Source organism: Dreissena polymorpha, chromosome 16 (genome assembly GCF_020536995.1).
Source record: "Dreissena polymorpha isolate Duluth1 chromosome 16, UMN_Dpol_1.0, whole genome shotgun sequence".
Lineage (NCBI taxonomy): Eukaryota > Metazoa > Mollusca > Bivalvia > Myida > Dreissenidae > Dreissena > Dreissena polymorpha.
In genome coordinates this window covers 11641723-11659160 of record NC_068370.1, presented here as the reverse complement: position 1 = coordinate 11659160, position 17438 = coordinate 11641723, and the positions used below count along the sequence as shown (strand labels likewise).

Below are 17438 nucleotides of genomic sequence, written 5' to 3'. Positions count from 1 at the left end.
ATCCTAGCAACCAATAGAGTGGCACTTTGATTGATCCTTGCAACCAATAAAGTGGCACTTTGAGAGATACTAGCAACCAATACAGTGTCAGTTTATGAGATCCTATCCACCAATACAGTGGCACTTTAAGACATCCTAGCAAACAATACAGTGGTACTTAGTGAGATCCTAGCAACAATACAGTGGCACTTTAAAAGATCCTAGCAACCAATACAGTGGCAATTTGAGAGATCCTAGCAACCAATACAGTGGTACTTTGACAGATCCTAGCAACCAACACAGTGGCACTTTCAGAGGTCCTAGCAACCAATACAGTGGCACTTTAAGAGATCATAGCAGCCAATACAGTGGCACTTTGAGAGATCATAGCAAACAATACAGTTTTCTGTAATACACTTTATTTTCTTAGCTTAAGTCTATGGCAAGAGGGCCAAGATGGCCCTAGTTCGCTCACCTGAGAGGAGTCAGTTCATTCAATCTTTACCAAACATCAAACTTGACCTAGATATTGTCCAGATAAACATCCTGGTCAAGTTTCATCATTATTGAACCAAAACTCTGGCATATGGAGTGATTTTGTTTTTGTAAGATTTGACCTGGTGGCCTATATTTTGAGTTGACCCCCCTTACCAAACATCAAACTTTGCTTACAAAAATAAATATTATGACCAAGATTCATAAAATCGGAAACAAAATTGTGACCTCTAGACTGTTGACAAGGATTTTGTATAATATAATGAAATTTGGACAATCTAAGGGCAATAATTATGGCATTAATTATGTGATAAATATAAAACCAATCTTTTCACCAAGTTTCATGATGATTGGTAAAAAATGTGACTTCTAGAGTGTTTACAAGCTTTTATATAAATATAAGAAAACTGCCCCCCCCCCCACCCTCCGGCCATGTTATTCAACTGACCGGCACCATTTTCAAACTCAACTCTCATATCAAAGAAACAAATTTTCTGACCAAATTTCATGAAAATTGGGCCAAAATGTGACTTCTAGAGTGTTCACATGTTTTCACTATATACATATAGAGAAAAATGCCCCGCCCACTGGCAGCCATGTTTTTTCACCGAACTGGACCATTTTCGAACTCGTCCGAGATATCATTAAAACCAATGTTTTGACCAACTTTCATGATGATTGGGCAAAAATTGTGACTTCTAGAGTGTTTACAAGGTTTCTCTATAGCCAAATAAGGAAATCTGCCCCGCCCACTGGCGGCCATGTTTTTCAACGGACCGGAACCACTTTTGAACTCAACCAACATATTATTAAGACAAACATTTTAACAAAGTTACATGAAGATTGGGCATGAAATGTGACTTCTACAGTGTTTACAAGGTTTTTCATATTTTTGACCTATTGACCTAGTTTTTGACCCGGCATGACCCAGTTTCAAACTCGACCGAGATTTCATTAGGACAAAGCTTTTGACCAAGTTTCATGTAGATCGGACAATAAATGTGGCCTCTAGAGTGTTTACGAACAAATGTGGACGGACGGACAGACGACAGACAAAGACCGGTCACAAAAGCTCACCTGAGCAATCAGGTGAGCTAAAAAGATGCAATGATTATAATGCACACATGTCAGATGGATAACAAAGTTATAAGGAGTTCAAAACATCTACATGATAAATTCCATTTTTGATTGATTTAATAAGAAAATTCTATCAACTTGACCATTATATTGTTTCATGATCCTAGGCGTAAGCTTTCTTGAGTTATCATCCAAAAACCATTTTACTGTGTCAAGTAACCGTGACCTTGACCTAGTGACCTGAAAGTCAATACGGGTCATCTGCAAGTCATGATCAGTGTACCTATGAAGTTTCATGATCCTAGGAATAGGCCTTCTTGAGTTATCATCTGGAAACCATTTTTCTAGGTTGAGTCACCATGACCTTGACCTTTGACCTAGTGACCTGAAAATCAATAGGGGTCATCTGCAAGTCATGATCAATGTACCTATGAAGTTTCATGATCTTAAGCCTAAGCGTTCTTGAGTTATCATCCGGAAACCATTTTACTATTTCGAGTCACCTTGACCTTTGACCTGAAAATCAATAGGGGTCATCTGCAAGTCATGATCAATGTACCTATGAACTTTCATGATCTTAGGCATAAGCGTTCTTGAGCTTTCATCCGGACACCATTTTACTGTTTCGGGTCACCGTGACCTTGACCTTTGATCTAGTGACCTGAAAATCTATAGGGGTCATCTGTGAGTCATGATCAATGTACCTATGAAGTTTCATGATCCTAGGCATAAGCGTTCTTGAGTTACCATCCAGAAACCATTTTACTATTTTGGGTCACCGTGACCTTGACCTTTGACCTAGTGACCTCAAAATCAATAGGGGTCATCTGCGAGTCATGATCAATGTACCTATTAAGTTTCATGATCCTAGGCGTAAGCATTCTTGAGTTATCATCTGGAAACCATTTTACTATTTCGGGTCACTGTGACCTTGACCTTTGACCTCAAAATCAATAGGGGTCATCTGCGAGTCATGATCAATGTACCTATGACGTTTCATGATCCTAGGCCTAAGCGTTCTTGACTTATCATTCAGAAACCATCTGGTGGACAGACATAGGGACCGACATGAGCAAAACAATATACCCCCTTTTCTTCGAAGGGGGGCATAAAAATGTGACTTCCATAGTGTTCGATCACAAGGTTTGACCGAAACCATTTTTGAACTTAACTCTCGTATCAAAGAAACAAATGTTCTGACCAAATTTCATGAAAATTGGGCCAAAAATGTGACTTCTAGAGTGTTAACATGTTTTCACTATATACATATAGAGAACAATGCCCCACCCACTGGCGGCCATGTTTTTTCACCAATCCAAACCATTGTCGAACTCATCCAAGATATCAATAAAACCAATGTCTTTAACAAATTTCATGATGATTGGGCAAAAATTGTGACTTCTAGAGTGTTAACAAGGTTTCTCTATAGCCAAATAGGAAAAACTGCCACTATATACATATAAAGAAAAATGCCCCGCCCACTGGCGGCCATGTTTTTCACCGATCTGGACCATTTTCGAACTCGTCCGAGATAATAATAAAACCAATGTTTTGACCAACTTTCATGATGATTGGACAAAAATTGTGACTTCTAGATTGTTTACAAGGTTTCTCTATAGCCAAATAGTGAAAACTGCCACTATATACATATAGAGAAAAATGCCCCGCCCACTGGCGGCCATGTTTTTTCACCGATCTGGACCATTTTCGAACTCATCTGAGATATCAATTAAATCAATGTTTTGACCACCTTTCATGATAATTGGGCAAAAATTGTGACTTCTACAGTGTTTACAAGGTTTCTCTATAGCCAAATAAGGAAAACTGCCCCGGCCACTGGCGGCCATGTTTTTCAACAGACCGGAACCACTTTTGAACTCAATCAAGATATCATTAAGACAAACATTTTGACAAAGTAACATGCAGATTGAAAATAAAATGTGACTTCTACAGTGTCTACAAGGTTTTTCTTTTTTTTGACCTAGTGACCTAGTTTTTGACCCGGCACAACCCAGTTTCGAACTCGGCCGAGATTTTATTGGGGCAAAGCTTCTGACCAAGTTTCATGAAGATGGGACAACAAATGTGGCCTCTAGAGTGCTTATGAGCAAATGTTAACGGACAGACGCACGGACAGACATACGACGGACAAAGACTGGTCAGAAAAGCTCACCTGAGCAATCAGGTGAGCTAAAAAGTTAAATGACAGACTGCAAAGGCTAATCTGGGACAATACTTTATGTAATTGCATTAAGCCTGATGTTTCCCACGCATGGCTCAAATGTTAAGCAGATAGGAATGTTTCACACTCAATCCTCCATACATTATTATATTCAACATCATAAAGAAAGAAATTTCTTTAAAAAAAATCTTCACAAAGTAACCCTCCTACCTTTACTATCATTCTAGTCAGCCACTTCAACTCCAGGGCCGACATGTTTGTGATGAGTTTCACAATGTGTTTCCTCACTACATCCTTCTTCTTAGCCGCATTGTTGGTTGCTATGGCGTCCAGATTGGCATTCACCTCCTCTATAAAGAGTGTGCCATGACTTGGGCACCGGTTTTGCAGCACAAAGTACACAACGCTTGCAAAGTCTCCCACATCCTTTAGATACAATAATTATGATATTAGTCCTTACTTAATTAAATGCATGAGTATTAATTGATTTGATTGAACATACAAAGACATTATTAATTGTGTTTTATTCAATGTCAACAATTTTAGTTTGTCTTGGATCTATATAAACTGGCAAAAGCCTTACAATGACATTCTTACTTCATATGGCCTCTTTTCTATTCAAGCATCCAATAGAATAAATGATGACTCCATAGATACATATGTACCTTGAACACTTAACTGTTAACATTTTTGCATCCGTTTATGATTTGTATTAAACATTAAGTCCTTGAATACCTGAAGCTAAGATATTTTGAGACATTTCTTCAGAACATAAACACATTTAACTATGTAGAGCATATGAGTCGTGTTCTGAGAAAACTGGACATAATGCATGTGCGTAAAGTGTCATCCCAGATTAGCCTGTGCAGTCCGCACAGGCTAATCAGGGACGACACTTTCCGCCTAAATTGGATTTTTGCTAAGAAGAGTCTTCATTTTAACGAAAAATATCATACAAGCGGAAAGTGTCGTCCCTGATTAGCCTGTGTGGACTGCACAGGCTAATCAGGGACGACACTTTATGCACATGCATTAACTTGAACTAGCCCATTTTTCTCAGAACAAGACACATATGAATAACTCCATTGCAACATGTGACTTACAGCCTTGGCCGTCTTTGGAGCTTTGTAGTTGAGCAGTCTCTGAGCATCTGGGCTGTCCTTGCCAAGACACAGCACCTCGATCAGCAGCTTGGCAAACATGTGCTGGAAAATAAGCTTGATATCTTACAATTGTATTCATTATTTCAGCCATATTTTCATCTGAAATTCAAAAGTTTTATTTACTGGCTTAATATAGGGAACGATCTTGAGCCAAAAATATAGGTGTTATGTATACACAGCTCTTTTTTGATTCCCCCTCTTTTGCCTTCTGGTTTAGAAATATAAGTCCTTTTTGCAAACATTTAATCGCACATGAAAATTCTATGTTTAAAATCCTTTATAACAAGTTTTTGACTAAGAAATTCCTTAAATTCATCTTATTATGAGGCAAGTTTACCACATTGGTATAGTTGTGCGACCTGCCCCTTTTGTGAAGCAACCTGTAGCTAATTTGATCCTAGATCTTTCTGGAGCATAAAGGTTTCAGTCAGTTTCTTAATGACAAGGAAAGAAGCCTGTGGGTGCATGTAGCTTTATGGTGGGTGCATGTACAATGTAGCTTTATGGTGGGTGCATGTAGCTTATTTTAAATGTGAAAATGGTTGCCTTGTTCAAATATGGAAAGAAGAAGAAAAATGCTTTGTAACTTTATTACCTCTTTAATTCCATATGCAATTCTCTCTTTCTCCAAATGTGGCAACAACAAACGCATAGCTGGATAAAACGAGTCTGTCTGGAAACAAAACAAGAGTGCCAAACTGTCACAAGATACGCCCGTTTTAAGGCTTTGGACAACTTGATAACTTTAAAATGACCCATTTTTGAACTTGACCTACATATCATCTAGACACAACTTCTGACCAAAGTTGATGAAGATCTGATGAAAACTACTTCAATTAGAGAGCGGACACCATGCTAAATGATTGAAATGCACTAAGTGACCTCGTGACCTAGTTTTTAACCTTGCATGACCCATATTTGAACTTGACCTACATGTAGATATTGTCTAGACACAACTTCTGACCAAATTTGGTGAAGATCGGATGATAACTACTTCAATTAGAGAGCGGACACCATGCTAAATGCTTGAAATGGTTTAAGTGACCCTGTGACCTAGTTTTTGACCCGGCATGACCCATATTTGAACTTGACCTAAACATTGTCTAGATACAACTTCTGACCAAGTTTGGTGAAGATCGGATGAAAACTACTTCAATTAGAGAGCGGACACCATGCTAAATGCTTGAAATACACTAAGTGACCCTGTGACCTAGTTTTTGACCCGGCATGACCCATATTCGAACTTGACCTAGATATTGTCTAGATACAACTTCTGACCAAGTTTGGTGAAGATCGGATGAATACAATTTGAATTAGAGTCCGGACAAAGTGGCGCCGTTGAAAATGCACTAATTGACCCTATGACCTAGTTTTTGACCCGGCATGACCCATATTCGAACTTGGCCTATATATCAACTAGATGCAACTGCTGACCAAGTTTGGTGAAGATCGGATGAATACAATTTGAAATAGAGTCCGGACAAAGTGGCCCCTTTGAAAATGCACTTATTGACCCTATGACCTAGTTTTTGACCCGGCATGACCCATATTCGAACTTGGCCTAGATATCAACTAGATGCAACTGCTGACCAAGTTTGGTGAAGATCGGATGAATACAATTTGAATTAGAGTCCGGACAAAGTGATGCCTTCCGCCCGCCGCCCGCCGCCCGCCGCCCGCCGCCAAGGGGTTTCACATAATACGTCCCGTATTTTATACGGGCGTATAAAAAAACAAGAGCTGTCACCATAGGATGACTAATGCCCCCTATAAACGCTTGATAGAAGTTATGATCTTTTTTTGAAACCTAAACGCAGATTTCGAAACCTAAACACGGACCATAAGTTCAAGGTCACAGGGGTCAAAATTTGTGTGCGTATGGAAAGGCCTTGTCCATATACACATGCATGCCAAATATGAAATTGCTATCTGAAGTGACATAGAAGTTATGAGAATTTTTCAAAACCTAAACGCAAAGTGTGACAGACAGACGGACGGACAGTCCGATCACCAGGGGTGTCAATTTACCGAAATCTAAAATCCTGAAAATCATTCTTGAATTTGGGGACCAGAGTCAAAAGAGTTTTAATGATTCATTAAATTATGTTTCCTTTGTAAACAATATGCCAAAGGTCAATAATTTGTGTTTAAGAGTGACATTTTGTGACAAGAATGCTTAAAATAACCAAAACAATCCTCTGATTTATATCAATATCAAAAGTTTTCCTTGAGGGTTTAAATCCTGAATTCAGAAATAATCCTGAAAATTGACACCTCTGGATCACTATATGCCCTCCTTCGGGGGCATTATAATTCTTAGAGTGATAAGAGAATAGAATATTGAATAAAATATTAAAATATCTATTTTCTATGATCACAAGTGAATGAAAAAATCTATTAATTCTTATACCAATAAAATATCATTTTCACTTAACTTTTTACCGCCCATTTTTATCTTTTAAGAATGAAAATGAAAACTTTCTGGTAATAGTAAGCAAAATTATTGACAATGTTCATTTATTTTCACTATTTACAACAGTAAATTTCCACTGATGTATCCCTTTAAACCACAGAAAAGCATTAAATAACTATAGAAGCAAAAGAAAATGTTCTTTTAATATGCAAACAAATTGAAAAATCCATGTATGATAGAATCAATCAATGTATATCAAATGACAATTAAAATTATATATTTTGTTGAACTAAACAGGGTCTTCAACTTTGAATGCAAGTTCTTATCCATCTTTACATTTTAAACAATTGTTTTAAGGTTAACATCTTGATTCAATATGCTGACCTGAGTTAATAATATTAGGTATTAGAAAAACTGTTTCACCCAAACTTCAGGAATTAAAAAAATACCTAAAGTGTGTTAAGAAATATTTTCTTCAATTTGAAAAGAGGCAAGTGTTCTACACCACATATGTTTAATTTTTATGATCAGTACAACAACAACTGGATTTCCATAAGGATCAGACTCTGAGTGTGATGGGATATCCCGGCCCCATCTGAGTGGGCTATGGAGGGGTGTCCCCTCTCCATGAATAAAAAAAATAAGACAAGTTTACATTTGAGAACCTCAATGGTGCACTTTGGGGTATAATTCAATGTGCTTGTCCTATATTTATTTAACTTTGTTGCAAACCAAAAATAAATGACAATGACAACAACAATGAGACACATATATTGGTTCTGGAATAAATACTTTTGTTTCAAATTGTTTTTCTATAAAGTTCATGTAGAAACATACATAATCTTCAAGCATATATTTATCAGTTTCTTCACATTACAAACTTAAAAAGCACCATTTTGGATGGAAATACTGTAAACCATTTTATTTCGTTAGGTACGAATTTTAGTGGATTTCGTTGGTCCGCAGAACCATGAATTCAAGTACAAACGATTATTTATACATTTTTAATCCAAAATCCGTCATTTCCAAATGTCATTTCCAACATTTTCTTTTGTTGTCGGTTATCCGAGATATTTGTTTTGAGATATGCTAGTTAATATAATATGTTGTTTTCTTTATAAGTGTTTGGTTAATAATACTTTTTAAATCAAGCACGGTACTTAAACTGTTCATCAACAATTGTTATCTTTTACGTGACGTCGTCAAATTTACAGTTTGCATATTTATCACATGTCAATTAAAGTTAAAAGAGACATAACGGTTTTCACACGTGTATTTTGGGGACCTTATTACTCAATTGTTACTACTGGTGGACCGATTGCGCTGAGAATTGCAAATATTGGCAAAACAACATTGATGTTAGCGAGCGGGGACCCACAAGTGCGCCGCTTTATCGCACTTGTCAATAATTATCGGCAACACTTTCATGCTAATAGTGTTCCATAGTGTTCGATCACAAGGTTTGACCGAAACCATTTTTGAACTCAACTCTCGTATCAAAGAAACAAATGTTCTGACCAAATTTCATGAAATTTTGGCCAAAAATGTGACTTCTAGAGTGTTAACATGTTTTCACTATATACATATAGAGAAAAATGCCCCGCCCACTGGCGGCCATGTTTTTTCACCGATCCGAACCATTGTCAAACTTATCCAAGATGTCAATAAAACCAATGTTTTGACCAACTTTCATGATGATTGGGCAAAAATTGTGACTTCTAGAGTGTTTACAAGGTTTCTCTATAGCCAAATAGGGAAAACTGCCACTATATACATATAAAGAACAAGCAAATTCGTAGAATTGATATCCCCCGCAACATATGCTTTGTTTGAAGATGGGTGCAAATCGGACAGATGAACATACTGACAGATGGACGGACGGAGGACAATAACTCAAAACAAGATATGGCTCCGGACACAAAAGTGCTGGCCGGATGGACGGACAGCCGGACGGACATCGGACAACCCTAAAACCATATCCCTCCGCCTATGCATATATATACTCATACGAAGTTTCAATGAAATACGCCAAAGCACTTCCAAGATATGGCTCGGGACACAAATGTGACGGATGGACAGACAGCCGGACAGACAGCTGGACGGACAGCGCCAAAACAATATCCCTCCGCCTCTGGCGGGGGATATATACTCATACCAAGTTTCAATGAAATCCGACAAAGCACTTCCAAGATATGGCTCCGGACACAAAAGTGCCTATAGTAAAAAGCATTTTTTCAAGATACAAAGAGCCATAACTCTGTTTTTAACAGATGGTATACAATGCCATTTGGCGTGCATCATCCTCTTATGCATATATATACTCATACCAAGTTTCAATAAAATCCGCCAAAGCACTTCCAAGATATGGCTCCGGACACAAAAGTGCCTATTATAGTAAAAAGCATTTTTTCAAGATACAAAGGGCCATAACTCTGTTTTTAACAGATGGTGTACAATGCCATTTGGCGTGCATCATCCTCTTATGCATTTATATACTCATACCAAGTTTCAATGAAATCCTACAAAGCACTTCCAAGATATGGCTCCGGACACAAAAGTGCCTATAGTAAAAAGCATTTTTTCAAGATACAAAGGGCCATAACTCTGTTTATAACAGATGGTGTACAATGCCATTTGGCGTGCATCATCCTCTTATGCATTTATATACTCATACCAAGTTTCAATGAAATCCGACAAAGCACTTCCAAGATATTGCTCCGGACACAAAAGTGCCTATAGTAAAAAGCATTTTTTCAAGATGCAAAGGGCCATAACTCTGTTTTTAACAGATGGAGTACAATGCCATTTGGCGTGCATCATCCCGTTATGCATATATATACTCATACCAAGTTTCAATGAAATCCGCCAAAGAACTTCCAAGATATGGCTCTAGACACAAAAGTGCCGGACGGAAGGAAGGACGGACGGACAGCCGGACGGACAACGCCAAAACAATATCCCTCCGCCTCTGGCGGGGGATAAAAATGTCCCGCCCACTGGTGGCCATGTTTTTTCACCGATCTGGACCATTTTCGAACTCGTCTGAGATATCAATAAAACCAATGTTCATGACGATTGGATAAAAATTGTGACCTCTAGAGTGTTTACAAGGTTTCTCTATAGCCAAATAGGGAAAACTGCCACTATATACATATAGAGAAAAATGCCCCGCCCACTGGCGGCCATGTTTTTTCACCCATCTGGACCATTTTTGAACTCGTGTGAGATATCAATTAAATCAATGTTTTGACCACCTTTCATGATGATTGGGCAAAAATTGTGACTTCTACAGTGTTTACAAGGTTTCGAAATAGACAAATAAGGAAAACTGCCCTGCCCATTGGTGGCCATGTTTTTCAACAGACTGGAACCACTTTTGAAGTCAATCAAGATATCATTAAGACAAACAATTTGACAAAGTAACATGAAGATTGAACATAAAATGTGACTTCTACAGTGTTTACAAGGTTTTTCTTTTTTTTGACCTAGTGACCTAGTTTTTGACCCGGCACAACCCAGTTTCGAGCTCGGCCAAGATTTTATTGGGGCAAAGCTTCTGACCAAGTTTCATGAAGATGGGACAACAAATGTGGCCTCTAGAGTGCTTACGAGCAAATGTTAACAGACGGACGGACGGACGTACGACGGAAAAAGACCGGTCAGAAAAGCTCACCTGAGCTAAAAAGTTAATTATTATGACAAAAATTTGAAATCCACAAAATTACGTATCAACAAATTAGTTGTTTTTTATCTGAAATCCACGAAATTACATGTCAACGAATTAGTTGTTTTTTATTAAACCACGAAATTTCATACCAATGAATTTCTATACGTTTACAGTTGTTGATTCAGCTGAAATTGTCCATAAATTATAAAATTATCAGAAAATTAAGTAACAAGAGCTGTCACCATAGGATGACTTATGCCCTCTATAAACGCTTGATAAAAGTTATCAGCTTTTTTCGAAACCTAAACGCAGATTTTGAAACCTAAACGCAGACCCTAAGTTCGAGGTCAAGGTCACAGGGGTCAAAATTTGTGTGCGTATGGAAAGGCCTTGTCCGTATACACATGCATACCAAATATGAAGGTTATATCTCAAGGGGCATAGAAGTTATGAGCATTTTTCGAAACCTAAACGCAGATTTCGAAACCTAAACACGGACCCTAAGTTCAAGGTCAAGGTCAAAGGGGTAAAAAATTTTGAGCGTATGGAAAGGCCTTGTCCATATACACATGCATACCACATATGAAGGTTATATCTCAAGGGACATAGCAGTTATGAGCATTTTTCGAAACCTAAACGCAGATTTCGAAACCTAAATGCGGACCCTGAGTTCAAGGTCAAGGTCACAGGGGTAAAAAATTTTGTGCGTGTGGAAAGGCCTTGTCCATATACACATGCATACCAAATATGAAGGTTATATCTCAAGAAACCTAAACGCAAAGTGTGACGGAAAGACGGACATACAGACAGACGGACAGACAGACGGACAGTCCGATTACTATATGCCCCCTTTTCTTCGAAAGGGGGCATAAAAATGAGTATATCACAACAACTCTACGTTTTTGGACACTGACAAATATTTTTTTTTTGTGTCAAAAAGTTTAGATAGAAAAAAAAAAATAAATACAGGTGTCCAAAAATTAAGAGACAAAAAAATAACAGTTGTTCGAAAATTTAGAGCCACACTAAAAAATATTGCATTGACAATCTGATATCAGGTATGCAATGTGTATAGATTAACATGTTTTAACAAATAAAAGCATGTGCTTTTCAAATACCGTGCCATATAATATAAATTAGTATATATATGTTTAACTTTATGCTGTTGGGTGAAACTATTGTTTTATCGCCTTTAGGCATTCTTCTGCCAGGTTTTAGGACCATAATCCGGTTTAAAAAACAAATGTCATCAGGTAAGAAAAACAGGGGAGCTTTCTGGGAAAAAAGCATGGTCAAATAAATTGTCATTAATTATGGACGAAAATCCATATGACAAAAAGTTTAGAGTCACTAAAAATAATTATTTTAGCTAAAAAATGGTGTGTCAAAAAAATAATGAGTGTCCGAAAACTTAGAGTTATAACGGTACGTCAAATTAAAACAAGAGACGTGTTTGTCAGAAACACAATGCCCCCTACTGTGCCGCTTTGCTTTTTTTATATTATTATTTGGCAGGTACAGATAATTATCCCCCTTTGAAGCTTATTACTTTCCTTGAATTTGTTTATGTAACCTTTGACCTTGTAGGATGACCTTGACCTTTCACCACTCAAAATGTGCAGCTCCATGAGATACACATGCATGCCAAATATCAAGTTGCTATCTGAAGCAACATAGAAGTTATGAGAATTTTTCGAAACCTAAATGCGAAACCTAAACACAAAGTGTGACGGAAAGACAGACGGACGGTCTGTTCACTATATACCCTCCTTTGGGGGCATACAAATAATTTCTTTTTTATTATTTATGAACAGAAGTATAGACAATTATTTATCAATTATTTACAATGTGTTTGCACCTTAAAAATCATTTTACTTATTTTAAACTGTTGACTACAGTATAATCAAGACCCGTTCATCATATGGTGCAGCCATATTGTGTTACCATATGGGTGCAGTGCTCCAGCTAGGATTTGATAAGGGCAGGGGGAGGGGGGCTTTTTTGTCAAAAGAGCACTTTCGGTGCACAGTATTTTGTCAAAAGGGCACTTTCAAGCACGCGGGCATTTGTAATAATTGTTAGAATATTTTATTCCCATTATTATTAAACCATTATTAAACCATTTAAATATAATGTCTACAATGAGGAATAAATTAAATAAAATGTAATAAGAGATTTATTAACTATCATATCAAAACAATTTTTTTTTTTTTTTTTAAGGGAATGGGGGGCCCTAGGGAGGGCAGGGCGCAGGTTCGGAAGGGCAGGGAGGGGCGCCCTTCAATTTAGGCCTAGCTGGAGCACTGTGTGTGTCATGATGTCTTGCCACAAGCTGTGTCAAAGTGGCACAGATGTCATAACTTGACAGCTTTGCTTCACAGATTGCTTATTATTTTATATAATGTATTGAATTGTGATCTATGTATACAATATAAGTTATATTGTATACATAGATCACAATTCAATACAAGATCTCCAAGAAACTTATAAACAAGAGTTGTCACCATAGAATGACTTATGCCCCCTATAAACGCTTGATAGAAGTTACGAGCTTTTTTTGAAACCTAAACGCAGATTTCAAAACCTTAATGCGGACCCTAAGTTCAAGGTCAAGGTCACAGGAGTCAAAATGTGTGTGCGTATGGAAATCCTTGTCCATATACACATGTATGCCAAATATTAAATTGCTATGTGAAGCGACATAGAAGTTATGAGCATTTTTCGAAACCTAAACGCAAAGTGTGACGGACAGACGTACAGACGTACGTACAGACTTCCTTGTCCAGACTGTTGATAAACCCACAAGAACAGAGTACAAAGAAAACGTGCTTGATCTCTTCTTCACCAACAACCAATCACTTATAAATCGCTGCGAAGTACTGCTTGGCATAGTGGATCATGATGCCATCTTTATAGAGTCCAGTCTTCACACAATGAGAGTTTGTAAGCCTCCGAGGAAAGTGCACCTGAACAAGAAAGCCGACTCTGACAGGCTCAGAGATGAACTGTTTGCCTACCTACCAGAGTTCACTGAAGAAACTGCCAATATCTCGGTCGACCACACTTTGAAGGCTTTCGAGAACAAACTAAAGACACTGATCAGCTAGTACATCCCAACAAAGACCCTCTCAGGGAACAAAGTCCAAAATCCTTGGATCACAAAAACAATCAAGTCTCTCCATCGAAAAAGGAACAAACTTCACTCCAAGTTTAAATCTACTGGTTCCCTTAAGGACAGACGCTGATACCTTCAGGCTAAGAAAGAAACCCAGAAACAGGAAAGACAAGAATACTGGAGATATATTAAAAATCTAATTGAAGGCAATATTACCAACACAGAACAACACTCCAAACAGAAACAATTTTGGAATTACATCAAATCCTTAAGGAAAGAGAATTGCAGGGTAGCGCCACTGAAGGACAAAGGAAAATTACATGATGATCCAACAGAAAAAACCAACATCCTAAACCAACAGTACCACTCAGTCTTCACCAAGGAGGACAGTTTTAGCATCCCAACACCTGAGGGTGAACCATAACCTATCATGCCAGCATAGACATCACCACAGAAGGTATACATGACCTCCTCAGGAAACTTAATGACTAAAAAAGCAGACTTAATTCCTGCACACATCTACAAAGAGATGGCAGACCAGTGTGCTCCTTTCCTAAATATAGTCTACAGGAAGTGCCTATCAAAAGGCAGTATACCAGACGTGTGAAAGACAGCTAATGTGTCGGCAATTTACAAGAAAGGGGGAAGGTTCTAAGCCAGCAAAACCAATTCGGAAGATTGCCAGATCCTATAAAACGACCTGATAAAGCTAGCTGAATGGGAGAAACAATGGGGTATGGACTTTCAGAGAAGTGTAGCATTCTCCGTGTTCACAGAAAGAAGAACCCAATCAGGTTCCATTACTCACTGAAAGACCATATCCTCCAGACTGACTTGACTACCAAGTACCTGGGACTGACCTTGTCCCAAAATCTTTCATGGAACCACCATGTGGACATAACAGTAAAAAAAGAGAAATAGCACACTCGGCATCCTCCAGCGAAACCTACACGTCAGCAATGAGAAGGTTAAGACCACGGCATACACCTCTCTTGTCCCGCCAGGCCTTGAGTACTGCTCAACAGTGTGGAATCCCTTTCAAAGGACATGTCATACAAGCTTGAGATGGTACAGAGGAGGGCTGCTAGATATGTAACCAACAGATACCACAACACCAGCAGCGTATCCTCCATGATCGAGCACTTGGGGTGTGAGACGTTTGAATCACGACGGACCAAAGCACAACTCACCATGCTGTATAAAATCATCAATGACCTGGTAGATATTCCAGCCAACCATAACCTTATACAAGCCCCAAGCCGCCCTAAGGATCATAACAAGAAGTACCACCGGCCGTCTGCATCCACATCCTGCTACAAGAATTCATTCTTACCACGCACTATATCCATTTGGAACCACCTCCCTGCGTCCGTCGCAGAGGCCCCTGACTTGGTATTCTTCAAGCAGGGGCTTTCCTCACTCACCTTCTTATCACTATTAGGTGCCCAGCTCCTTGTCCAAATTTTTGACGCTCTTAAATATTAAGCTACTTTTTATATGGGTAATATTTGGAGCGTACAAAGGGTGAAAGACCACTTATGTGGTGGGAATTTTTTGTTCTTTGTCTATATTGTTGCGCAAGGATTTTGTGCGCAACATTCAAGCCCCGATATAAGACACTTAATAACAACGGATTGCAATAATATTTACATACCTGTGTAGATAATTCATTTCTCGATAATGTTCCGTAAAAATTATGTAATGACACTTTGAATTTTGCATGCCTGAGCAATTTAAATCCAACCACTATTCAATTTTTCAATATCTCTCGATTCGCTCGCTGTGTAGATATAAATCGATAACACGACCTCGATGTAAAGCATCTGGTTTAAAGTGGAAGAATAAACAGCGTAAAATACAGTTTGCGTTCGTCTGTTGTGGTGCAGCGCGTTACATAGTAAACCGATGTTATACTTTTCTGGATTAATTTAGCATTGTTTTTTTTCTAAATTGACAATTAAAAAGTTCTGAAATAAATTACATCTTTTATTTTTATACTGTACATAAATAATATAGATACAGATCGTACAGTATACCGTCCTTTGTAACGTAGAATGTAAGTTCATAAAACAACACAGACAGAGGTGCGAAAAAGACATGCATAAACACTTCCTGAAACTTAGAACAGTGAATAGAAACTGCACCATATCTGTTTTGAACATATGCTTATTAAATCGACAAAGTTTAGCATACTAGATCTAGTTACGTAAAAGTCGGTGTTAAAAGCTCATGTTAAATCAAATTACGCGTACACGTTACACCGTAATGCCTTCTTCTGATTGGTTATATTTAAATCAGTTTCATGACATGGCTACAGGTCAGTGATTGTTTTGCAGAAGTTTTACTGAAGAATTTATGCCTTTCTAACTTCGAATCGACGATATTTGATGTAAAAATGAACTTCTGAATTAAAACTGAATGAGTTGGTAATGTTATTTTGCAATTTTACGCAAATTGATGAAAATTTAAACTTTCTGGTTTCCACCACAAAAAAGGTCCTTCAACGATGAGAAGTTCCAAAGAATTTAGCCCATATAAAAAGTATCTCTAAATTCTTTGCGCGTCTTATAAATGAGACTACCCAGCTCCAAGTAACCCCTAGTGATTCCCATTGCTGTGCCGGCCGCGGCTACCGTAACCGGACAGGTCTGTGTTGAAGAGGTGAAAACAAAGCTGGCTAGACTTTTTACTATTTCTATACTTTTAACTATCAAATCTCCTCTGTCTATTCTATTATTTCATATCTCTCAAGTCTCTCTTGACCTAGCACCACCCGTCGCGGAATACTCAAGTGTTATGTTTTAGATGTAGATGTAAAGAGTGGCCTGGATTTTAGGCGTTGAGTTTACATGAAAAAAGCCGTTATCAGTGGCAACTCCCAGCGACCCGGAGGGTCTATAGCCACTACCATAGGCTAGTTGGGAGTTGGAGTATTGCAACTAGTTAAGGGTCTATAGCCACTACTATAGGCTAGCTGGGAGTTGGAGTATTACAACTAGTTAAGGAGCTACACCACCAAATTTCTTTATTACCGTTTTGTCATTTTCTGTGTGAATTGTTGCATGTGATTCCCTCCACTTTGCTACAAAAGCTTGAAGAATGCGTTTCTTTTTGTCATTTCCCTGGGTCTTAGAGATTTTTTCCAACAACCCACACAGCTCTGAGAAATGCACTTTTGAAGCAACAGTCTGTGTAACCATTGCGGAGAGATTACTTGCCATCGTCAAATTATGTTCAAGAACGCTCTGGAACAAATGACACGCCTTTTTTGTAATATTTACGACGTTCAATTTAATTTTCTGCAAAGTAAACAAATCGTACTAAACAAATTACATTTAATCCTCTAT

The 17438-nt window shown here is 38.1% G+C and overlaps 2 protein-coding genes across 2 annotated transcripts in view; both read right to left on the bottom strand.

Moving 5' to 3' along the window:
- Window positions 1-17422, bottom strand: part of LOC127862389 (DNA ligase 4-like) — a 54237-nt gene extending 36815 nt beyond the window's left edge. The window contains exons 1-4 of the mRNA XM_052401476.1: window positions 17124-17422; window positions 5492-5569; window positions 4837-4938; window positions 3944-4159 (exon numbers count right to left, since the gene is read on the bottom strand). Coding sequence (XP_052257436.1) covers window positions 3944-4159; window positions 4837-4938; window positions 5492-5569; window positions 17124-17312 — 585 coding nt within the window. The 5' untranslated portion in view covers window positions 17313-17422. The remainder of the gene's footprint in view (window positions 1-3943; window positions 4160-4836; window positions 4939-5491; window positions 5570-17123) is intronic.
- LOC127862393 (NIPA-like protein 2) overlaps window positions 1-17438 on the bottom strand; it is a 372103-nt gene that overhangs the window by 87412 nt on the left and 267253 nt on the right. The window lies entirely within an intron of this gene.